At 37.7% G+C, this 25,030-nt stretch overlaps 4 protein-coding genes across 5 annotated transcripts; 2 read left to right on the forward strand and 2 right to left on the reverse strand.

Annotated features, from left to right (window-relative positions):
- The first annotated feature begins 87 nt into the window (after window positions 1-87).
- Window positions 88-2,648, forward strand: LOC124629746 (WASH complex subunit 3). The gene is made up of 3 exons (XM_047163277.1): window positions 88-384; window positions 1,726-1,890; window positions 2,132-2,648. Exons 1-3 carry the CDS (start codon window positions 328-330, stop codon window positions 2,441-2,443), a joined length of 534 nt encoding a protein of 177 aa, XP_047019233.1. The 5' UTR covers window positions 88-327; the 3' UTR covers window positions 2,444-2,648.
- Window positions 2,649-3,081: 433 nt separating this feature from the next.
- On the reverse strand, window positions 3,082-4,269 carry LOC124629747 (60S ribosomal protein L44). The gene is made up of 3 exons (XM_047163278.1): window positions 4,117-4,269; window positions 3,803-3,976; window positions 3,082-3,245 (listed from the first exon to the last, which is right to left on the reverse strand). The coding sequence occupies exons 1-3, from the start codon at window positions 4,117-4,119 to the stop codon at window positions 3,108-3,110; spliced, it is 315 nt and encodes a 104-aa protein (XP_047019234.1). The 5' UTR covers window positions 4,120-4,269; the 3' UTR covers window positions 3,082-3,107.
- Window positions 4,270-4,818: 549 nt separating this feature from the next.
- Window positions 4,819-15,840, forward strand: LOC124630152 (chromatin assembly factor 1 subunit B). The gene is made up of 8 exons (XM_047163888.1): window positions 4,819-5,045; window positions 5,265-5,495; window positions 5,818-6,026; window positions 13,202-13,342; window positions 13,765-13,893; window positions 14,174-14,380; window positions 14,615-14,763; window positions 14,893-15,840. The coding sequence occupies exons 1-8, from the start codon at window positions 4,917-4,919 to the stop codon at window positions 15,537-15,539; spliced, it is 1,842 nt and encodes a 613-aa protein (XP_047019844.1). The 5' UTR covers window positions 4,819-4,916; the 3' UTR covers window positions 15,540-15,840.
- LOC124630151 (transportin-3) lies at window positions 15,804-24,959 on the reverse strand. Of its 2 annotated transcripts, XM_047163887.1 has the most exons (11): window positions 24,771-24,959; window positions 24,333-24,539; window positions 23,356-24,246; window positions 22,069-22,248; window positions 21,449-21,612; window positions 20,870-21,083; window positions 20,234-20,389; window positions 19,038-19,591; window positions 18,417-18,595; window positions 17,600-17,843; window positions 15,804-17,124 (listed from the first exon to the last, which is right to left on the reverse strand). In XM_047163887.1, exons 2-11 carry the CDS (start codon window positions 24,444-24,446, stop codon window positions 17,064-17,066), a joined length of 2,757 nt encoding a protein of 918 aa, XP_047019843.1. In that variant the 5' UTR covers window positions 24,447-24,539; window positions 24,771-24,959; the 3' UTR covers window positions 15,804-17,063. The 2 variants fall into 2 exon arrangements, with proteins under 2 accessions (XP_047019843.1, XP_047019842.1); XM_047163886.1 differs by lacking the exon at window positions 24,771-24,959 and having other exon boundaries at window positions 24,333-24,615.
- Between the last annotated feature and the right edge of the window lie 71 nt (window positions 24,960-25,030).

A 25,030-nucleotide genomic window follows, 5' to 3' on the forward strand; every position in this document is an offset into this window, starting at 1 on the left:
AAATTATATTTGTAGAATTCATATTTCCGAGTATTTTTGCTCAAAAATGTCACTGTCAGTCACTGTCAGTGTCAAATAGAGATAGATTTCACAAATTGACAACATTGTTTTTTTGAGTAAATAATGTAGATTTTCCCTTATAAACACAATTTTCGTGAGAATTCTTTGTTTTTCTTGTTCCAATAAATGAACTAATTTATCGAAAAACCCATTCGAATCCGATACGGATAAGTATAACAAGTTGTAAGAGTTATTGAAAAGAATATTGTAAACCTTTGGAAGGAAACGAGTTTCTTTTCTCTATTAACTCTATTTAACAACGAAACCATGACTCTTCAAGATACTATGATCAGCCAAGAGCTGGCCAACGTAGATTTAACAAAGGTAAGCCGATCAACGACCACCACTCAATACTATCGTTCAATAACAAGGCACCGGAAATTTGACCGGATTTGTATGCCCCTAATCTATACGTTGGTAGAACACCTAGGTCCTTTAGCTTATGTGGTATATAAGCTAAAGGACCTAGGTGTTCTACCAACGTATAGATTAGGGGCATACAAATCCGGTTGTTGTTGTTACTTGGCAAGTTTTAATAGAAAATTAAATACTTGATTCATTGCGTTTAGTAGGTTTATAACGGTGTATGAAAACTTGCCAAGTAACATCATTAAAAAGTAACTATTTTTAACTGAGGTATGTGTATGGAACTTGGTACTTATTCAGATCTCACTTCTTTTATAGGCGAAGCATTCCCATATTATCGAACTTGGCAGTCTTTCACATTTTTGTTTTGGGTGGGATTTCATTTATTTTTGTAAGGTTGTTTATTTTATTTTTTTCTTATGATGAAGTTAGTTAAAGGAATGTCTCATTTATACTATCTTTTAGATTTTTTAATATGCACTATGTTTCTTACAAAGAAATGAACTAGATTAACTAAATGGACTAGATTTACCAACTGACTGACATGACATGTTATCATATATTATGTTCGTGGATCAAAGTTACACATTCGTTATTTTCGAAAGTGATTCACACTTGGCCGTTTTCAGATTTTTATTTTACTTCTAACTACACTATTTTACTTCTAACTAAACTAAATACAAACCATTCGAAGATATATTATATAAATATAGATAAATTTAGTTCGTTTTAGTTCCTTAGGGGTATAAATTTACACCGGGTATAAAACACCTTCATTATTTTGAAACCGACTCACACTTGGCCATTTTCAGATTTTTCCCTTTACCTTGACATAAAGACCTACCTCCATGCCAAATTTCAAGTCAATACGACCATTGGAAGTGGTCTAGGTTTTTGATGAGTGAGTCAGTGAATCAGTCAGTCAGTGAGTGTATAGTAAAAATAGCGATTTTCTGACGTCAATATCTCAAGACCTACAATAGGTATATTAATGAAATTTTGTATTTTAGATAAGTGAGAGGGTCTCAATAGATACTAGAAATTTGATACGCGTAAATAAAATAGATTTTGAGTTACAGGGGGGTCGAATTTGGCCCGAAATGGTTCGTGTAATATAACCCACGGCCGGTGTGTCGCTTTTTTTGCTCGAACTTGGCGGACACACTGCCGTGTGTCTAGATAAACAAGAGGCTGCTTAATTACTATTTCAACTGATCAACTTAATAAAAAAGTTCAATGTTCTAGAAACTTTTGAACATTCATTTTTTTTTTATATTCATCAGGCTGTGTTCTTTGTAGGTGGCAGCCTTACAACAGAAGCGTACATTAGCCTTCGTGAACCACTTTGTACTGACCAATGTACAGTTCTTGAACAACTTCATGAAGAGGTGTGAACAGAAGCTCATGGACTTCGATAGGAAGCTGGAGAAAGTTAATGCTGCTATGGTCTTGTTGGAGGCTAGGGTAAGAGTAATATACTAATATTTAACTTTTGATGAGCCCTCTAAACTCACATTGAAAAGAGGAAAACTCATTTGTTTGTTTGTGCCCTTACAGGCTACAAACCTACTGAACCCATTTGAAAAAAAGCTTAGTTACTTAATTTCAGTAAACTTTTTCTTGGCAACACTTCAATTCAATTTTAATTATTTTGTTGTAAATGTTATCAAAAACATTTCATAATTATGTTTTTATTATATTACAGCTGTCATCAATCCCAGAACTAAACACTACAACACCAACTGCAGCTGAGAAGCTTGCAGAAACCACAGAAGCTTCTCCCAGCAAAGAAACCCCAGCTCCATCATCAGAAGTGACCCAGACCACAGCTCCTGACTCCACACCAGAGGCTCCCACTCAAGCAGAAGACACTGTTGAAGGGAAGCCCCAGTCACATCCAGAATATGACAGATTTGTGAAAATGGTGCAAGTGGGAGTACCACTACAAGCTGTCAAGTTAAAACTGTCATTGGAAGGATTGGATCCTGACGTTCTAGATCAGATTTTAGGAAAATAGTTGTATGTACTAGTGTAACATGTCTTGGCCAAAATTAAGCAGCTGCTGAATATAAGCTACTGGCTAGTTGCTTTATTATTGATACATTCCTTTCAGGAGTTAGATGAAAATTGTATATAAGTAGCAGTAAGTTTTTCATGAATAAAGGCCTATATATTATATATACTTGTAATATTGTTATGTTTAAATATATTTTTATAATGGAGAAAAGGTTTTTATTTATGCTTACCTATAGTATACTCAGCAATAATTTCCTCCGATTTATCCATAGATGTTTCTGCTTTTACCTAACACCAGGCAAGCTCTAGCACTGGGTATTGACTTGTCAATGCAATTTTTATAGTCATAGTTGTGGGTCTTGAGATCTAACTGTGGGATACTGGTTCCATCAAAACAAAGTTAACAAATATAGAAATCAAAGAAAGTTATTGAACTACTTTACAACACTGCTTATTTGGAAAGTTATGGATGAATTTACTGTTGTTGGCAGTGCAATATTATAGGAATTTACTACAGGCAAAAGGGAATACATTGAACTATAAAAATCTTCAGTCACTACACAAAATTAATAATAGCAAGACATTTACAACAGTTACTATCAATTGGATGAAGGAAAGAACTAAGTAAAAACACAGGAATGGGTTAAACTTATTTATTATCCAGCCTAGAACTGAATCATCTGTCCCTTCCTCTTCTTGTCACCGCCGAGCTCGAAGTGCTTGCAGCGCTTCAGAGCCACCTGTGACCTCACCTTGCAGTCTGCGCACTCAAGACGGAGTACAATTTTCTTTGTGGTTTTCGCCTGGGAAACAATTACATAGGTAAGTGAATAGAGAAGCTGGGTTTACACACAATTAACTTTTAGTGGATAGGTTGTAGCTATCATTAAATGATATTGGACAGGGTCAAAATGCTTAAACAAATAAGTATTACTTAAAAAAATATTAAGTAATGGGCAGAAAGACTAGCTAGACTGGAGGGTAATAGTTGGTAATAACTTTTTTAATATGCTAAAAGATCATTATTGACCAGTGAGCTACTGCCTCTATCATAAGTTATTGTTTGGTAGTATACTCAAAACTGAATTAAACATTTAGAAAGTTGATAGTGGGAAATCACATCATGCGAGAGCACTTGAATTTCATGAAATATTATTAACTTTGTTTCACAATTAAATTGATCGTCAAAAACTATGATAACTTATCAAAATTATTTCAATCAGTTTATATGAAGTAAATAACACGATTTGAAGGTTATTTCGTGAAGAGAACTTTAGCCTAAATATTAACACTCTTAAATACTTGGCACTATCTAAAATACAAGTTGATAAAACCCCGGTTTAAGGTTATGTTGATTTACCTTCTTCTTGAAGATGGGTTTGGACTGACCACCGTAACCCTGCTGTTTACGGTCGTAACGCCTTCTACCCTGGGCAGCGTGCCTTTCCTTGGACTTTTTGTACTGAGACACCTTGTGAGTTTTGTGGCACTTGCATTTTTTGCAGTAGGTCCTGCGCTGTTTGGGTACGTTCACCTGGAATTTTCAAAGTTCAACATAAAATACATCCTCCGTAGAAGTCTTAAATATATTCGCGAAGGTATCCGCAATAATTTGATTCATTTTCACCAGCATTTTACATGATTCAAAAAGATAGAAATTCATAAAACACTAACCATTTTGGCGTTCGTTTAGCACGATATCAACAAACGTCAAAGAAAGAAAGAACAGTTGTCAAATCGCTTTCATTCAGCTTAAAACTGACAGCCAAAAAAACCTTGCCAGCATAAGAAAAATGGGCATTTACCCGGGACGGCTGGCAGGAGCTGGATGCGAGCAGCCGAAAATCGATATCAGTGGCGTGCACTTGGAGAGGCCTATGTCCAGCAGTGGACTGCTATAGGCTGATGATGATGATGATGATGATGATGACCCGGGATATTTTATTTCAATGGATTAATGCGAAACTAATCTATACTAATATTATAAAGAGGAAAACTTTGTTTGTTTGTTTGTTTGTAATGGATAAAATCAAAAACTACTGGATCGATTTTAAATATTCTTTGACCATTAGAAAGCTATATTATCTGCGAGTAACATAGGCTATATTTTATCCCGGTGCGGGCAGTAGCTCCCACGGGACGCGGGTGAAACCGCGGGAAAACGGCTAGTAATTTATAAAATTGTACAAACGAGAGCAGCCACGTATTTCACTTTATTCTCACAGAGTACTTTTTATATTATGAAACTTTATTCTTTAATTGGACAGTTAACAAAGAATTTCATCAGAAATCTATTTCTGTATAAAAATATGTCTAGCCAAAATACTTGTATCCGAAGACGGAAGCCTGTTGCCTAATCTGACATATGTTTAAAAAAATATTTTTAGCGCCAAAACACTGACAACCTCTTCAGAAACGAATACTATTTTTAATTTGTACTTGTGAAAGAAATCTACAGTAAATAAAGTGAAAATATGAAGTTCGCTATCCCAGAAATATCATGGCACAACAGGGACCCCGTACTTAGCGTAGATTTCCAGCCTAAAGCAGATCCAAGTGAACCATTACGACTTGCCACTGGAGGAACCGATTCCCATGTTTTGGTATGATTTATTTGTTTATGTATGTTGTTTAACTTATTTTATAGTGTAAACTTATGTAATAAATAGTTAAAAATACACTATATAGTGTTTTAGGCGGTCATTTTCGTATTTATTTACTTTTAAACAACTTGACACACTCTGGGCAACATAACTATATCTGGGTACAACTGGGCACATAATTATAAGGCAGAGATAATTTTAAACAATATAACATTCCAGATTTGGTACATTTCAACAACAGACACAGGATCTGTGAACCTAGAAGTAGCTGCAGACCTGACGCGCCACCAGAAAGCCGTGAACGTGGTGCGATGGTCACCTAACGGACAGTACTTGGCGTCGGGAGATGATGAGTCCATCATATTCATTTGGAAGAAGACTGATAAGGAACCAACACCTGCTATGGAGCAGATGGAAGAACAGTATAAGGAGTCATGGGTTATTCACAAGGTAAGGTTTATTTGAAATTTTGGGGTTTTTGAAACTGTTTTCTTTCATACTAAAATAATCTTTATGCCCAACTTGAACATAACTCTCTTATACATGGCCAGATACAAAGGCATAAATAATAAAAAAATTAATGCATTGTGAGGCAGCATTTATTCCAATCTTATAAGTTTATACATGTATAGGTTCAGTGCATGTCTTCTTCCATACTCCTCAATCTGATGTCATCTCATAACAAATTAGCCTACAAATCAGACATCTTAATTAAAAGCTTAGTCACGCTCAAAAGCTGAAACTTAACAGTGCTTTTAATAAAAATCCACAGACATTACGAGGGCACATGGAGGATGTGCTGGACATATCCTGGAGTGCCAACTCCCTGCACCTGGCTTCAGGGTCAGTGGACAACAAGCTGCTGATCTGGGACCTCAACCGTGGACGGTACAGCAGCATCCTCACTGACCACAAAGGGTTTGTGCAGGGAGTCTCCTGGGACCCTAAGGGACAGATGATTGCTACAGCTAGTACTGATAGGTGAGTTGGTTAATATGTATCAGAGTAGAAGTATTTTACTTCTGAGTGGAAGATCAGTGTTATTTTCATGCTAGGAAAACTTTATAAAGCAGTGACAAGTTGTGGCTAACTGTAAGTGAAAACTATCACAACTTTACAAAAAATCTGATCATTTTTAACCCCCGACGCAAAAACGACGGGGTGTTATAAGTTTGACGTGTCTGTGTGTGTGTGTGTGTGTGTATGTGGCATCGTAGCTCCCAAACGGATGATCCGATTGTAATGCGGTTTTTTTTGTTTAAAAGGAGTGTCATTCGGGAGTGTTCTTAGCTATGTTTGGTGGAAATCGGTTCAGGTCTTCAAGGTCATCAGCTCGTTTGTTAGGTGTGAGAGGAATGTTACACGCTCAGTTTACTTGCAAGCATGTGTGGGATCTGAAATTTGAAACACTAATGTCTTCTGGAACCACTGAGCTGGTCTGCTGTTAGGGCACGAAGGTAGGAGACGTAACCCTGAACTGCCTTTTAGTAAACCCATCGAGTTTGGGCTCGTTGAATTTGTCTTGACTAGTTCTCTTCAATTGACGAGAACCTGATACTGGAAATGGGATGTGGCGGATGAAACCCTGGAATGCCGGAATGAAACGGATAAACCGATTTATATCTTCGCTGAAAATCTAGAATGACCAAAGGTTTATGTTTCCTCAATCTGTGCAATTCTCCCAGAGCCAGTATGTTATGAGGATTGTTAAACAGCATCCTTTGGCCGAGATCGCATAGAGCGACCCCATCTTAAAATAAAAGAAATTAACTGAAAGAAGGAAAAATTAAGGAGCTCCTTCAAAAAGCATGAAATAAAATTAAATTATAAATTTAAAAAAACCCCCGACCCAAAAAAGTACGCAATTAGTATGACAAAAGGTTAAAAGCGCTAAACCCTATAAAAAGCAAAAAATAACTTTTAACTCTACGTAAGTACCAACTAAAGCATGTCAGACTAAACTAAATTTTGACGTGTCGGGGGACCGCTTTTTACCTTCAAAAATACTTACATAAATCAAATGATACCTACCTAATTACAACATTCGTATAAAACAAAATTATAAGTAGTATATACTGTAGTGTTCGCCCTACCTGTGTCTCTGTAATTACCATCCGATAATTAGGATATCGGCTCGCTTGCCCACATAACGTCTTACTCCCGTGCCACACACTCTCCCGGTTTCCCGCCAACTGGCCATAGAGTATAGTGTGCACTCTCCGCGTCTATGCGACAACGAGACGACAGATATCGGTGATAATACAGTACACTACATCCCTTCCTTTGTTTAGTAAAAGCAAATTAAACTCCGTCACTTTGCCGACATCAATAACCAGTCTGGTGATCAGTCGATGGACACCGATATCCCGCCTGTTAGTCCATGTGGAATCAAACAGTCTCAAATATTGCTGCACGTTCAGCCAACGAGCACTCATCTTGCTTGGTCCGATTCAAACAGTTTATTATCGAAATCATCTACTTATATATCTAGGCAATGACATATTCAGGTAGGTATCTCATGCTCGAAACAATTACGAACACTTGAGATCCACTAGCGGCAAAATCAAAATGAATATAAAAATAGATAAAACCAAACTGTACCTGCCTATTAATGGAATATAATAAATCTTCATACTCCCAGTGGTTTCCTCACATTTTACTCTAGCTACCTACTCCTTTCCCTTTCCCTTCAAATGACCAAGTATTGCCTTTGTCCTTGTCGGGCTTTGACTGAATAATTTTACTTCACTTACTTGAAAAACAGTTTCAGAATGCATTGTCCCAATGTAAGAATTTTATTTCTAGCTTCAGAGTTGAAACAATAATGATGAAATGAAGTTTTTCCTGACGCTTCGTACTTGCGATTAAAGCCCCGTAATGACTTTTACGTGCATTTTACTAGCGTAGCGTACGTTTGCTAGTGTTTTATAAACAACCGGACAACTTTGAAATGTCACTACAGTCGAATCGTTTTACACTGACGATTTATGGAAATTATTACCTTTACCTTTTACTCACACATTACCTTACCATTACCACTTTCAATAACCTTACCAACAAGTTACCGCCGCGCCGTTTAAAGCAAACCTTTGAGTGTTACTCAAGGACTCCACGACAGTGGAACGTGACTTTCAAGTCCATGCCAGGCCCTGCCATTTTATACTTGCACACAACATATACGAATCCTCGCGAACCTTGCTGTTCGCACCTCGTAAAGCTGTACAAGACTTGCACACAACATATACGAATCCTCGCGAACCTTGCTGTTCACACCTCGTAAAGCTGTACAAGACTTGCACACAACATATACGAATCCTCGCGAACCTTGCAGGTCGCACCTCGTAAAGCTGTACAAGACTTGCACACAACATATACGAATCCTCGCGAACCTTGCAGGTCGCACCTCGTAAAGCTGTACAAGACTTGCACACAACATATACGAATCCTCGCGAACCTTGCAGGTCGCACCTCGTAAAGCTGTACAAGACTTGCACACAACATATACGAATCCTCGCGAACCTTGCAGGTCGCACCTCGTAAAGCTGTACAAGTTCTCGCCTCTCAGGCATATAGGTCTATAGGTACGTATGATAGTTCTACTATCTAATACTTTCGCGCAACCTTACGATTTCTCACGGACCTTACTGTTAGCAACAGTGGAACGTGCCTCGCAAAGCTTTACGAATATAAATATAATAGTTCTACTATTTAATACTTTCGCGCAACTTTACGATTTCTCACGGACCTTACTGTTAGCAACAGTGGAACGTGCCTCGCAAAGCTTTACGAATACAAATATAATAGTTCTACTATTTAGTACTGCCGTACGATCTCTAGTTTTTCAAACATGTAGGTACATAAATACATAGTAATTATGATCACACAAACGTACGTACCCGGTTGACTTCCGCAGTGGGCTCGTGAACTAGCAGATTTCTGCCAGTACTTACACATACATAATGACTAAAAGTAGAATTTAATTTAATATTTCAGAAGTTTTTTTTTATTGATAACAACATAACACAATAATTTATACGGTTGTACCTAAGTGGTAAATTGTGTCTACAAATGAAATACCTTTGTATTTCCAATCTGCTTTTCAACGTGTCTAAGTGCCAGTATACCTATTATACAATGTTTAAAACTTAAACGGTCGAAACGCAGCTCTCCTGACGGAAAAGATATCTCGTTTACTCATGTTGTATCGTTAACTATTCTAAAAATTGTACTACTAGGGGAATTACATTTAATCTCGATGACAACAGAGCACTAACAGTTTAGTGCACTACTAATGTGTTAAGTAAAGGTAGGTATTCCTATTAGACTCGGAACCAACCTACCAACCAGCCACCGTTCACATTTAATTTGACACCCCATTGCAAAATTATTTAAATTATTACAAATGAAATTAATAGCAAATGCTTAAAGCATAATATGAATCAAACTCAACTAATTTTGGTAACAGTTTCCTTTTATTAATTGAGAGTGGAATATTTCAAAGCTTAATTCCTTATCTCAGCATTGCAACAAGTAATCCGGTTTTCAACCGTATGGATCAGCACTGGCACTTGCATGCTTCTGCAGATACACTCTCTAAAAGAATTCTGATATACCTAAGCTTCGAGCGTTCATGAGTGTCCAGGGGCGCAATTCTACAAATTTAACTTTAGTGCTATGTGTACGTTACGATTATAACGTAGGCACCTATAAAGCCGTTGCTTTATAGTTACGTTCAACTTATCAGATTTTAGGATTTTATAGTTAACAACTACGTCGTGCAACGAAACGCGCTTTGACAGGTGTCATCAGCTTTGTAATCTGTAGCTGTGACATTCAGTGAAACGACAAAACACAAACAAACACCTTAACATAGCATAGAATAGAATCCATCAATAGAGACTCTCAACTACTGTTCCTCCTCCTTTCATCAAAGTGAACAGCAACTCACAAACAGCGCTCCCGTCGATGCACAATTCCCCCTGTAGAAACGATCGCCGACCCCTCTACAACGTCCGTCCACCTATAGATTGGCCGCAGGATTCCCAATTCATGCGCCCAGCAACGCCGAATAGAAACCTAGAACCTATGAAGTAGGTACCTACTTAGTGAACAACCAAGCGCCGCAGATAAAATGCAGGTGCCACAGGACCCAGGCAGCTCGGTGCCGCTGCTTTGAAAATTTCAAAAAACTGTTCGGTCAGCAGGCATCTCCAGGTTTCACAAGTGGGTGGCAAAGCAACAACAACAATCAGTATGCCAAGAACATTTGTATCCAACAACTGAGAAGGCTACACATTGTACCTACTTCAAAAGATAGATGTATTAATCTCAAATCAATAAATGGATTCTATTTCATGTCTTGGTTATGTTATTCTCCCAACAACTTTCTATGTAAGTTTATTTAGTTTACACTTATAATTCTTGTTGGGCACTGCAATACTGTAAAGTATAATTTACAAATAAATAGCAATATTACAATGAGGGCTACTCTGTTAAACTGCACCAATGTCAGTCAATTGTGATACCAATTAAAATCCACTCAAGCCTGAATCTTGAAGGTTATATTTTAGAAGCACAAGCAATCACCAAATTATGAAATCTAAATCATTAGACAGTACCCAGAGTAAGTATCTATATTGAAACTCCTTCCATGTTTCATTCTTTTAAGATTTTGTCACAGATGTGAAACCCCAGTTAGGTAAATAAAGCAGCATTGTCCCAACAAATCTTAATGGGAATTAATTAAAGTACAAAAATGCTCCATTGCTTAGTTCCTTAAACTTTTGGTCTAAGAGTTTCATATTCACCTAAAATACTCAAATTAGGATTATGAGTTAGGAGGTTACCAAAAGTTTTGATCCACATTTTCCATCTAATATTGCTGTTTGGTACTGTTTTCCTGTTCTGCATCTTCTGAGATATCTCTGTTGTAACATAACAACCTCTTTAATACTGCAAAACAAACTAAATTAAAAGGATTAGAATTATATTCAGGGTGACTGAGCAACCGTTATAATTAACATTAACTAGATAGGCAACCCACTGGAAGCGTTGGCGGGTTGGAATGTTGTACATATGTGCATACATACCAGTACAACTGGGTAAGTACTTCAACATGCATAGTCCAACTTACAATGGTCCTTCAATGTGCTATTTGTTTAACTAAATACCTAGCACATGTTTGTCATTTATAGAACAGTTGACTAAAGGTACAAAACCACCAGTTTGTTCTTGTAATATCCACTATATTGTAAGCAAGTCTCTTGAAGTAAGTTGGTACCAGAACAATGTAGCAAGTAAGTAGTTAACTAGACTCTGGGAGGGAAGCTAGGTTTGGAAGCTTATATTATCCAAACCACCAGCACAGAAAATCTGAAATTAATCAAGATTTAAAGAAGGTACTCGTCCAGATTAACTTTCAAATACTTAAAATTACTCAATTCAAAACAGATTATTTAGTAGAAATAACTACTTAATTATTGTAGTAGGGAGTCGCTTACAAACTCAAGGTACTTATAATATTATGCACTCAGTTCACCAAATATTTCACTATATTACAAGTTACAAATTAATTTGAAACTTTCAGTCATAATTGCATTCCCAGTTATTATTTCTTTTGCTTTATATAACTTGGTTTGTTTAATTTATTAACTTCTTAAAATAGTTTGTATAATAATTTTCTCTTATAACTTCCTAGTTCAACTTGCATTGTATAACTTTCTCAAAGTCAACCCAAAAAATATTGTAAACATTTCTTTTTCATGTTATTATCGTATGTATCAATACATACAAATTGTAACACCTATTATGTTTTTAAAAAGAGTAACCATGGAGTTTCTTGCCCGTTCTTCTCCATAGGAAGCTACTTTTGGAATGGGCAACTAGAAGCAAACTTATTTATAATTTTGATGTTCGTAAGTGCTTGTAAAGGCCTACATGAAATAAATGATTTGATTACTTTTCACACTTTTATAGTCAATGGGAACCAAAGATTATTTACTTTATGATAGGAACTAGGAACACAATGTAATTTATCTTTCATAAAGGAAATTACTCCCACGACAGATGTTTGGCTGTATGCTGTAATCATAGCCATCATGTAGCATCACAGCATTAAAACGATTTACTGATTCGCACCAATCTTAAAACAAATGAATGTTCTATGTTCAATTGGTGAAAAATACATGAATTTCATACGCAATGTGATATTATGATACCTACAGGCTTTCTGGAAAACCCTTATGTGATGAATATACAGTACAATTACTAACGTACAACTTACTTATATGCTTCAAAGAACACACAATTAAACTTTCCAAGTAAAACCTAGACATGAGCACTGGTGTGAGATTCTTTAAAGTCTCATACAATAATTTATAGTCGAGTCGGTGACTGGATACCATACTAGCATCCTTACTAGAAACTTTAACTTGCACGTTCTTTGGACAGACGGCCAATTTGTTCAGATTTCGGCTGTTTAGGGGGACTTCTAATCCGCAAACTGAACTTACCATACCTGCCCCTTCCTTTCTTTTCAATTCAAAAGAAATAATGTTCGCTACTTACAGACACGCCGCCAATATCATATTTTCACTCGTCGCCAAATGTAGTGTTCGCCCTACCTGTGTCTCTGTAATTACCATCCGATAATTAGGATATCGGCTCGCTTGCCCACATAACGTCTTACTCCCGTGCCACACACTCTCCCGGTTTCCCGCCAACTGGCCATAGAGTATAGTGTGCACTCTCCGCGTCTATGCGACAACGAGACGACAGATATCGGTGATAATACAGTACACTACATATACTTAATTACTTCTAACGTTAGGCTAATAAATTAGAGCGGTCCCCCGACACGACAAAATTTAGTTTAGTCTGACATGCTTTAGTTGGTACTTACGTAGAGTTAAAAGTTATTTTTTGCTTTTTATAGGGTTTAGCGCTTTTAACCTTTTGTCATACTAATTGCGTACTTTTTTGGGTCGGGGGTTTTTTTAAATTTATAATTTAATTTTTACCTTAGTATTGTTAGATTAACTGTGTTACAAATTTTTGAAGTAATTTTGATTATGAGCTAATTAATTTTTCAATTGATTCATTAAACATAAATTCTCTGCCAGAGGATCATATTAACAACAGTTGTAATTCATTCACAGAGTATTCCGCACATTCGATGTGACAACAAAGAAGGTGACATCTCGCAGCAGTAAAGCAATCCTGCCGTTCCCTGCTGGCCATGTGCTCCACGACGTCAAAGTGCGGCTTTACCACGACGATACACTGCAGACTTACTACAGGTAAATATAACTAATCTGCTTAAACTAAAATATTGACCATATCATAATTTGGGGCTAATTTAGTACTGCAACCTATTGGATAGAAAAGAAAATACGTCGTCGCATTTTGCATGTGCGCAATTTCGAATTGACGCAAATTTATTCGATGTACGACTCTACTCCATGAGTATGTGGCAACATACTCACTCACTGTAGTTGTTATAGCATGGCTATATAAAATTGAACCAAATTATGTGTGTAAATAAGGCACATTAACTTTGTACACATTACTTTTATCGTAACATGTATTTACAACTGAAAGATAAGATATTACATTTACACCCACAACTTAATTCTCACCCTTTTGCAAATTATAAAATATCTATACCAAATTACCTCTTTCATTGTACTAAAAAAAAAAAACAATTATTTACCGTCTACAGGAGACTCCAGTTCAGCCCCGACGGGCTGCTGCTGGCAGTACCGGCGGGGCGCGTGGAGCCCGAGCAGGGCAAGGTGGACATCAAGCCCATCAACGCTGTCTACATCTACACCAGATACTCCTTGAAAGTGTTAGTATATTGATAACTTTAGTATGTGCCTCTTTATCAGGTTATATACATATTTATAGAGTAAAAAATAATGGTACTCAGCTATGCTTTTATTGAGATTGGAAGTAAACGCTGGTTGGGAAAATGCTAGATGGTAATGATTGAGATCAAAGTACAGGTAATTATTTCATTGATAGCTCTAAGTTATTTTTAATTCATTCCCTGTAAAGCAAGATTCGTGATAACCATGCATTCATTATGTTCTTCAGGTAAAATAAAGACTTGTTATTGTATGTTCCAGTCCAGCCTGCATCCTGCCTTGCGGTGAGGCGGCGTTAGTAACGCGCTGGTCGCCGCGCCGCTACTCCGCGCGGACGGGCGGACCGACCCCCGCGCTGCCCGCGCCCGCGCGGATGGTACTGGCGGTGGGCACTAAACGATCTGTGTTACTGTATGACACACAGCAGAAGACACCTATCGCGCTTATCAATAATATTCATTATACGAGGTGAGTATCTACTTAAACAAAGAATAGAAGTGTGTATCTCAAGAGCAAGCCTGCTCAATATACTGTTCTGACAAAGTTAAATAAGTTACAAGCCTGTTATAAAAAATCAAGGTGTCAGATCAATAACAAGATATAATAAATAGATGTGATAACTAAAATACATGATGGCAGTTATTAATAAAATGCCATTTCTTCTCTTGTTACTATACTGATCTGAACTCCCATCTCTTCCAGGCTGACAGACCTGACCTGGTCTCCCGACGGGCTGACCCTCGTAGCTTCCAGCACGGACGGCTACTGCTCCGTCATCACCTTCACAGCGGGCGAGCTGGGGGAAGTGCTGCCTGATGAAGTGGCTCCAGAACCAACCAGTGCAGTCCCAGGTAAATGTTTCTTTACGTATGAGATATTTTCAAATAACCCTTGCTGTTATGGATGGTTAGGAATGACGAGTTCATGATTTTGAAAAACATTGAACTGATTTATTTTATTGTTAAATTAATGTTTCACAGAACCAATGGAAGTTGAAGAGCAGCCAGCAGAACCAGCAAAGGTAGAAGCAGAGAAACCCAAAGAGGTGAAAGAATCTAAACCAGTCGGCAAGATAGATGCCTTCATCAAATTCAAGGCGCCCGAAAAGTCTCCTAAGAAGCAGAAAGTTGAACCTCAACAGAAGACACCGGTCAAAATCGACGTGCTAGAAGAAGTTGCAATGCCATCCTGGTCAGATAACAGCAACAATGAAATAATCAAGCCCAAAGAGACAGAAGCTAGTAAAGATTCAGAAATAATGGTCATAGAAGACAGTGAGGATATCAAATTAGTTTATGAAGAAACTCAGGGAGGTAAATCGTCTTCAACATCACCAGATTCGCCGAAAGACACGAAGAATGCTGAAAAAAGTACAAAAGTGAGCCCTCCTAAAACTGCTAAGACTGAAGAGAAACCTAAGGAACCAGTTACTCCTAAAAGTTCTAATACCAAAGTTGTCAGTCAGCCAGGTACTCCTAAAAGTACATTGAATGAGAACAACTTCTTCAAACAAGCTAAGGTGACCGATGTGAAGGATCAGGCTGTGAAGTCTGCTCCGAGTCCTAAAGCGCCTAGGCGGGTCAGTTTCGTCACGTTATCTAGCCCCAAGAATGCTAAGAAGAAATAGTTTTGTATATGTGTTAATATGTTCCTAAATATGTTTTGATGTCTTGGCATATAATGTGATGAAATTGATATGGGAATATAACTTTGCATGGATTTTCAAAAGTTTGTGGTGCTGAATTTTTAAATCTCCAATTGCGCCAAACATGTAATTTTGATCAATTGTTATTTTAAACATATTAATCTCCGTTTTTAAAACTAATTTAATATTATAGAAATAAATTGTAAATGTAATTTAAGGTTTTAGCTTGTAAATAAAAGACTTATGTAAAAGTAAACATTTATAATAAATATTTACAATTCAATGCATAGTATCACATTCCAAATAAAAGTGAGTATAATATAACAAAATATATCTGCATCAATCAATGTTGATACTTACCTACTGATCGTTCGCACCTCGTAACATTACGAGTTTGATCATTGTTCCAGCAGTTGGTTAAATTATTCACTACGTTCTCTTGTAGTTACGTTATGCACCTAACGAATACAAAAAAAGCTGATTGTAATCATGGAAATACTACGTGCATAGTAAGTATTAATTAAAATCAGATTTGAATAATTGGTACAATTTCGTAACGATGATAAAAATATTCAAGACTTCAATAAAATTGACAAATACCAAAGTATTAACCACATCTTCCTATTACAATATTACCAAATAATAAAAACGACAAAATTATCTTCGTAATCTACAAGAGAACGCGACATTGTGGTCAAATCATAAGAAATGCAAGACAAATAGAGACAGACCTACATGCACTGTTGAATCAACGTTATTGCTCTGGCTTCCCACGCTACACTACACGCACCGTTATAACTAGCCTTGCATTGTGACGACTATCTTGGAAACTTCTAGTACACTGATTTAGGGCAATTTGTATTGTTATGCATGTATTATTAAAGTACATAATATGAGCAATATTTGTGTTAGAATTTCATTTGTCTAACTAAATTAGCTATCTAGATTTTGTTGGCTTTATAGATAGATAAAAGTCTACTGAAGTTTTGAAGAATTTTGGCAATTTTTGGCCCTAATTGAATTGCAATTTTATGGTCATATCTTACAAGAAACTCAGTCAAATATGGGTAGGAATATATTATCTAAGACTTGAGTCCATGTTTGTTCTGAAATCACAGGCCCGAATTAACAATCAAATTGTACAAAATCGAATTTGTCCATTATTAGTATAAAAACAAAATTAAAAACACACAAGTCTTGTAGTAACTAAATTAGTTGCCTGTGATTTGAGTGTTACAATTTAACAAAAGTTATGATGAAATATATTTTCTATTTCCACGTGAATAGTCGCCACAGATGCAAGGCCTTACAAATAGCTACATATAACAGTTTTTTAACATATTTCCGTTTATTTATAAAGTCAATTCACTTCACTAGTGTAGCTTAGTCTCATATTTGATACTCATTTGAAATTCGTCCTTATTGACACTGAACTCGCTGCGAGTATGTCACTCTGTTAGTCCTGTTTTGGATCAATAATTTGTTTATAATATAAAATGTTACGTCTTATCGGTATAGCCTCGCGAAGTCTCGCAGTAACCGAGTCATTTCCTTGCATTTCTCTGCCCTGTGAACAAAACATCATAAGCTTATTAGAAGAAAAATAACCAACTTTAAAAAAGTAACCTTGGACTTACACACACATGCTTACAAAATTATCCTCTAAGTTGAGGAGAAGATCATCAATCAAAATGGTATGGAAAACTGTTGTTTCCAATACAAACAATACCTTTACTTTTAGAAGACTTTTTCACCAAAAGTAATAGTGTAAGAAAGTGATGAATAACTTATTTTAGAGGCTGTTTGTTATACAATAACTTCTAGCTGTCATTGAACATCTTTGGCAGTCACTACAGATAATCAGAAGCCATTAAGACTGACAACCAGTATTGGATTGCAAGGGTAACTGGGTTGAGGAGGTCAGATAGGCAGTCCCTTGTAAAACACAGGTACTCAGCTGCATCAGACTGGAAGCCGACCCCGACATAGTTGGGCAAAGGCTTTTGAACAGGGATTGTTATTCACTCGAACATCCTAGTTACCTCATAGCGTACTGATGGAACTGCCAGCACTGCTGCTCCGTGGCCACTGCAGGGCGGTCCCTGGGCAGGCGCTGCAGCGCGGGGTGCAGCCAGTCCACGCCGGCGCCGCGCTGCCACTCCAGCAGTTCCAACAGCACCTCGCCCACTTCCGACAGCATGTATGCGTGGAGGTGCAGTACGCTGGCTTCTATGAGACGGTAGGTCAGGTCCGAGCCGTATGTTGAGAGCGCGTTGTCAGCTAGAGCTGGAATATAGTAATCACGCTTTAAACTTAGGTCAACAGTGTATTTAGTCGTGTTACTCTTGGAAACAAGTTTTTTAAGGGAGAATCATATGAGGATTAAGATCATAAGGCAAACAGAAACAAGTTGGGGTTATGTTATCACTATCGGACTGGCAGCACACATACTGTGTGAATTAAGTCTTCAAGGCAAATAGCATGACCATTTAAGACAAACAATATGAATTGAATCGAAATATTACTTCAAGTTCAAATCGAGGAACTTAAAAGATTGAATATTATACATGCTCATGATAACTTTAATTATACATGTTAAACTTCTGTATATTTTAAAGAAAAATAATCAAGGTTTGACGCTGCTAAGTATGAATGTGGATGGAGAGGCAGAGGTAGACTGATGAAAAGATGGATTGATTGCATAAAAGAGGACATAAATAAGAAGACAGTGGACGTTAGCATAACTGTCTGACAGATAGGTATGGAACTACAATTAACATATTGCGCCGACCCCAAATGACTTGGGAACAGGGCAGGAAGAAGAAGAAGGTTATTCGACTTATTATAAACAGAACTCACATTTAATCTGCTGCTTCTCCGGCCTGGTGTTGTTGGCGACCTTAGCGAAGTCGTAGAGGAACTTCATGACGGAGGAGTTGGCGTCGCGGTGGTCGAGCGCCGCCGCCAGCGCCGCGCACTGCAGCACGGTGGACACCGCGCCCGACGATAGGAACTCCAGCGGGATGCGCTGCAGGAACCTGTCGTAATACAACAGGATTTTAAATTAAAAAATTCTAGAATGATTTGACATAAATAGGCATTTTTTGGTGAAGTAGAAGCAAGAGTGGGTATTTTTTTTAGTTGATTGAATATCTGTTATCTTTATATGTTGTTATCGTCTAGCGGAATTAATTAAAATTTTTCGTAAACCTATGTTTGCTGGCATGGCAAAGGCTTGTTGAAGAATTATAACTTTTATTTTCTTTGATAAAAATATAAATGTTATTGCAAATAAATATAAATGTTATCAATAACCACATAGGGAGATAAATCAATGAAGCGAAGCTAAAAATATTATATAGTGTATGTATGTATAGTGTATGTGTATTGCGTAATATTACAATTGTTACATGTAAAAGTTGTAAATTAGTTATTGTCTAAAAATGTACATTATGTATTCAAAAAATATTTGCAACATACCTTATACAAAGCCTGAACAGATCATCAACAGTATCCGGGTTCTCCTTCAGGCCATGTTCCTGCTGCAGCAGCTGGAAGGCTTGCGGCATGACGTCTTGCAGCAGCGCCACGAGCGGCGGCACGGCGGCCGGCTCCCCCGCCAGCTCATCAAGTAGTACCGACGCCAAGTACAGCACGCACGAGTGCGGCCTGATGCGGTACAGCTGTTGGAGACGACTGGCCAAAGCTGGAGCCAGTGCGGCAGCTCGCTTCCCTCCCATGCGGACGCCGAACCTCACGCAGCGGCACCACCGCTCCATCACTCTCCCGTCCGTCGCGTACCGGTCCAAAGCAGCCTGCAGCACCGGCCACGCGTCAGACAACGCTGGCACACAAGGATGGCCCTCGCTCAGAGCTGAGCTAGCCACGTCCACATCTCGGAAGAGGGCCGCGATCCTGTCCAGCCACACGCAAGGGTCGGTACTTGTCCCCTTGCGTACTTCGGAGTTGCTCTTCATAAGGTCGGATAGCCCGTTGATCTGAACGGCGACGGCTTCGCGCATCGCAACAGTTAGCTAGAAGTAGATATGTTATGGCGGTTTAGCTAGGGAACAAAATAAATTATTGTCAATTTATTTGTTTAGTTTTTGTTGGAGGGTTAGTTGTGAGGAAATTCTGTTATGGTTAGGTTTATTAAGGTTATATAAATAGGTGTGGAGTTAAATTTAATGTGACTTGTATTTAGCACTAAAATTACTAGTACTGTCTTACAGCCAATTTCTTCATCAAAAGTAAAAGCCAAAGTAAAAACCAAAGTATTGTCATAAAGTAAAAGTAACGGTCAAATTCGTTTTATCTATTATATAGTTTTGCTGTTACTTTAGCCTTGAAAAAACGAATTTGACCGTTACTTTTACTTTATGACAATACTTTGGTTTTTACTTTGGCTTTTACTTTTGATGAAGTAACTGGCTGTAAGGAGGCGATCATTAAACCTGTTCTAATAACATTATGCAATAAAAAGTTGCCACTAAAAATCATTATGCAATCTTCCAACTCTGTATGGTATATTATACGGTCAATCGATCGTCTAGAGGGGTTCCCAAAAAAACAACATTTTCTTAAAACTATATTGCAATTTTATTACAGTAGGTATAGAGATATTTTTACCATGGAGAGAATACCTACAACTAATATAATTTGACAGTATATGTTACCTGTTGGTTGGGCAGGCGTCCGATGGCGGAGGCGAGTGCCCGCATGAGCGCGGCGGAGGCCTGCGGGCACAGCGCCAGGGCTTCGCATGCGGCTGCGGCCTGAAGTAGGGCTGATACATGCTGCGCTGCTTGGGCACGGCTCGCGCGGCAGATGTTCTAGGGGACAAACAAACACTTTAACGTCGTACTAGTTCTGTTGAGCATTGTACAAAACTAAGCATATATTGTAAAGGGGCACGATTCGAAATAATGTGATTCTTAATTCAGCCAAATATAGTTATCGGCACGAATATTGAGCCGACCTTCACCTGCGCAGAAGTGATTTATCGGTTTATTGCCTTAAGTGTACAGTGCGCAAAGCGATCCCCACTCTTCCGCCGCGAGCTCAATATCCGTGCCGGTAACTATATCAGACATTTTATAAATAAATACATAAATGACATAATAACCAAGAAATGCTTCTTCAAATAATATGATATAATTTTTTCAACATTTAAATGGTACTATATCAGCAAGCAATATATTTAAGATAAGAAATCGCTAGAAATATTAATGAATAAAATTAAACAACTTTATGATTTAGGCAGATTTCATGTAAAATATTGAAACAATTATCATTGAGTACTGATGAGTTACCTGCAGCGCAGTAGCAGCAGCATAAGCAAGCTGCTTCTCCTGCAGCGCTCGGATGAGGAACTGCAGACAGGGCTCCAGGCACTCCACGTGGCGCTCGATCCACTCGCACAGCTCGCCCAGCAGCAAGATGCATGTCTTGCGGACAGCTAAATGAGCACCCTCAGGCATTGATAGAATGGCTTCTACGACTTTGGGTACATACTCGTATTCTTCACTGTGGAATAAATTGAGAGTAAGTGTTGGTCTGTTTAGTTTGGAGTGCAATTCTGCACAGGTTTCAAGTTGATTATTAATTTAGTAAATAAATAAGCAGACGTAAAAACACAATGACTATGATGATTGAGAAATAACAGCTGAATGGGTTGATCAATCATAAGGTTGAGCAATGTTTGGCACGGTCGATTTATGAATGGTTCACCATCTATGTCGTAACAAATAAGATCCTCTATTTTTGGAAGGTACACGAGGGGAAAGGCGCGTAAAAAGTTTTTTTTTTTTTGAAAATAAAGGCTGACCATTATTTGAAAATTATTAATCTCACTGCCATAATCTAAGGAAGGACATTGGCACTTTACTCACGGCAATATATTCTTGGCAACAGCCTGCATCACAAATAGGGCTGCCTCAGTCTGCTCCCAGCTGATGTCGGCGTGCAGCACGGAGAACATCTGCCGGAACACGGAACTGGAGCCCACGATGAACACCACGTCCTTGATCAGGCCCATTACCTTGCTGCGGAACTCCTGGAGAATAATAAAGAATTTAATATGGTGAATTTTACATAATATCTAAGAATATTTGGGCAGTAAATTCAACGATCTCTTTTTCCTGTCGTAATTTAATCGGACGTTTCGTGGATATAATATTATAATATTGTATCGGGAAATGTGGGGTAGCTTTTCAAACACCAGCAAAGTGTGCAAATCCATGTAGAAGGTTCAGGACTGAGTCTTACTATTAATTTGTTATTTAAAAGCTTCAACAAAATACGCGCGATTTAATGTTCATGAATAGTAAGCAGGTACGTGAGCAAGCATCTATTTTAAACAAGGTAAAATGCCCAGCAGTGCATTATAGAAACCTGTAACTTTCATAGGACAGTACGTAAATTAATATTCAAGGGATCAGAACAAGCAAATTCAGGTCTAATTTAGACTTTTTGTAGCCCATTATTATAATTTCATCCTATGTCCACTTACATAGAACTCATCCCCCTCCTCAGGTAGCTGGGTATGGTCAGGCTCACACTGGCAGTGCCTCGCCAGCGCCTCGATGAGCCTCTCAATGTGAGGCTTGAAGGAATCCGTCAGAGGCTGGTAGTCACGCTGGTACACTTCTTCTGACAGCCGGTACCAGAGGTTGAATGTAATTTCTGCTACCTGCAACAGGAATAATGCTATTTGAAGTTGTTATTTTACATTTAAATATAAATCATTTCACTCATTTTGACTCCTATGTAACTCAGAAAATGGTCTGTCTGTCTGTGAATTTTATCTAAAGCTATTTGTCTAATGCAAGATACTTGTGCAGTAGGAAGAAGAAAGATAGATGAAATTATGATAAAAGCTCTATACATCATTACCAGCCATTATCTCAGGGAATATAACATTTTATGACACAGTGAGGTCTTGTTTTCTTTCTTTCTTTGTAAAAAAGTCGTGCTGGCCTAGTGGGTAAAGAACCAACCTCTCGAATATGAGAGTGTGGGTTCGATTCCAGGTCAGGCAAGTACCAATGCAACTTTTCTAAGTTTGTATGTACTTTCTAAGTATATCTTAGACACCAATGGCTGATAGAAAGGTGAAGGAAAACATCTTGAGGAAACCTGGACAATAAAGTCACCAACCCGCATTGAGCAAGCGTGGTGATTAATGCTCAATCCTTCTCCATGTGAGAGGAGGCCTGTGCCCAGCAGTGGGACGATAAAAAGGCTGTAACAGAGGTCTTGTTTCCCTTAGTGTTCATCTGTCTTTCATTGCACACTAAAAGACACGGAAGTAGTATTATTCATAATATCTATTGTACATCATATGGCCAAGTAAATAGACTTCATGGAAGCTGACAGAATTTACTTATTGCTATTCAACAGATGCATAGTAGAAATTTTAGAAAATTCGCAAAAAGCTCAATTATAATAAATGTAGCTATAATTAGATTAAACTTTCTCTTTCACACTTAAATCTACACTCATTAAGAATCATTAAAAATTACCCTAATTCACCTAATTTCATAGAAAAGCAGCAACTTTGATAAATATATTTGTTCATAATAATTATTTACCATTCTAATAATGGTTTAGTATAATTTTAAAACAAAGGAAACATAAATAAGTTTCCAGTATTAGATAAGACCTATTTACTGACAATGATGAACAATATTAGACAATGGCATGCTACATTTTGAATACAAACCAATTGTTTAACAAAAATAGGCAAGTTACCTTATCATTTCTTAGTAAAATCAATAAAGGTACTTGAGTAATATACCTCATAGTCATGATGTCCGACACACACAAGTGCCAGCTCCAGAGACCTCATAGCAAAGTGTGTTGTTCCTCCAGACATAGATATGATGATCTTCTCCAGAAACGTCTCTGCCAACTCAGTGAACACTCTCGCATAGTTGGTAGCCTTCTCATCTTCCTCATGAGCCACTGCCATGTGGTAACTCTCCTCCAAAGCTGACACACTCTCAAATAACAGTCTCTCTATATTGTCATTATTATTATTTTCCTCTAAACAGTGCAGTAATGCAGTAATACAGTCAGAAGCTGCATCATGCAGTGTATTTATAGAATTGTGATCTCTTAATACCTGTAAACTGAACCCTATGACTGCATTCTGAGGAACCTCCTGTATATTTATAGCCCTCACTTGAATCCAAGATGTCATACATTTAATGATTTTTAGTGCAACATGTGTATTTTGAGAATTAGTGATACTTTCTTTAAGAAATAAAGTAACTATGTGAGCATTTGACCTTAACTCAGACTTAATTTCTTCCCTCCTGTTTTCACCAAGTTTCAAGCTAGAAGAGTCTATTTCTTGAGGTAACACAGTCAATATTTCTAGAAGGGCAAAATCATTTTTGTTTGAAAATGACTTAATTAGGTCACCAATGCAGTTCTGCCAGGAAGGCATCTGTAGAGCAAGGTCTGCCAGCGCCAGGGACAGCTGCGTGAGCACCGAGGCACTGGTCTCTGGGGAGGTGCTCTCTAGATGAGCCACCAGGGAGTCTCTGAGCGACACCAGGGCCTCAGGGGGCAGTTCGGACAGGCTGTGCTGCACCTTGGACCTCATCGTCTGAGCAGCGAAGTAGCATGAGTTTATGTCTTTCTTCTGTTGTAAAAGCTCGTCGGCTATCTTCCACGAATGTATCTGCAAATATGGTTATTTTATCGAACTAGTGAATATATTTATATCATTGAAACATCAGGAAAAACGTTATTTATTGGTATACTTACAGATTTTTGCATGTCCCCTAGCCATAGCGAGGCCTTTTCTTTTTCGCTAGCATTGGGGTTATCATACAAGGCGCTTATGGCCTGGTAAATAGTGTCCATTGTTGGGGTATCCATGATGATAGACCGGTTGTTCACTTGTTAATATCAGCGCCACTCTATCGTAACACTTATATCACACACTGTCATATCTAAAACGTGGAAAACGACCTAAAAAACTCAAATAATTAATAAACAAGCAAAAGTCGAAGGAATGCTTGACTGAAAGTGAACCATAAACAATTAATGTTGTTTTAGCAGGAACTAATTATTCTACCATTTATAGTTAATGACATTAGCAATGGTGCAGGAAAAATAAGGTACATACACTTATTATGCTGAGCAGTTTCATATTTCAAAATGTATGTATCTATGAAGCTGTAATTATGTTTTCATGCATACCTTAATAAAATAATGTAACTAAAAAGTGGATATAAAAAACTGCTAAAGCGCTTCACATTATATTTATGCTGGTAACATTAATGCAATGTCTACGTCAAAGACTCCAGATGACATTCGTTCAGAAACAAACATATGTTTCACCTAGCTCATTTTCATATTACTATTTTGTTTTCTATAAAATCTATCATTAATATTAAACTCTGAAACAAAAACATTGTTTTGTAACCCACATTAATTTTAAGGTCTATTAATATCCAAAA

Source organism: Helicoverpa zea, chromosome 4 (genome assembly GCF_022581195.2).
Source record: "Helicoverpa zea isolate HzStark_Cry1AcR chromosome 4, ilHelZeax1.1, whole genome shotgun sequence".
Lineage (NCBI taxonomy): Eukaryota > Metazoa > Arthropoda > Insecta > Lepidoptera > Noctuidae > Helicoverpa > Helicoverpa zea.

What these genes read in the sequence shown, in the direction of transcription:
- LOC124629746 (XM_047163277.1), top strand. Translation starts at nt 328, where the DNA reads ATGACTCTTCAAGATACTATGATCAGCCAAGAGCTGGCCAACGTAGAT. An exon ending in CCAACGTAGATTTAACAAAG is followed by an intron (nt 385 to 1,725) that starts GTAAGCCGATCA and finishes TGTTCTTTGTAG; the next exon opens with GTGGCAGCCTTACAACAGAA. An exon ending in TGGTCTTGTTGGAGGCTAGG is followed by an intron (nt 1,891 to 2,131) that starts GTAAGAGTAATA and finishes ATTATATTACAG; the next exon opens with CTGTCATCAATCCCAGAACT.
- LOC124630152 (XM_047163888.1), top strand. Translation starts at nt 4,917, where the DNA reads ATGAAGTTCGCTATCCCAGAAATATCATGGCACAACAGGGACCCCGTA. An exon ending in GAACCGATTCCCATGTTTTG is followed by an intron (nt 5,046 to 5,264) that starts GTATGATTTATT and finishes ATAACATTCCAG; the next exon opens with ATTTGGTACATTTCAACAAC. An exon ending in ACCAACCAGTGCAGTCCCAG is followed by an intron (nt 14,764 to 14,892) that starts GTAAATGTTTCT and finishes AATGTTTCACAG; the next exon opens with AACCAATGGAAGTTGAAGAG.
- LOC124630151 (XM_047163887.1), bottom strand. Translation starts at nt 24,446, where the DNA reads ATGGATACCCCAACAATGGACACTATTTACCAGGCCATAAGCGCCTTG. An exon ending in AGGAGGGGGATGAGTTCTAT is followed by an intron (nt 21,613 to 22,068) that starts GTAAGTGGACAT and finishes ATTATTCTCCAG; the next exon opens with GAGTTCCGCAGCAAGGTAAT. An exon ending in GTTGCCAAGAATATATTGCC is followed by an intron (nt 21,084 to 21,448) that starts GTGAGTAAAGTG and finishes TTTATTCCACAG; the next exon opens with TGAAGAATACGAGTATGTAC.
- LOC124629747 (XM_047163278.1), bottom strand. An exon ending in AACCCATCTTCAAGAAGAAG is followed by an intron (nt 3,246 to 3,802) that starts GTAAATCAACAT and finishes ATTGTTTCCCAG; the next exon opens with GCGAAAACCACAAAGAAAAT.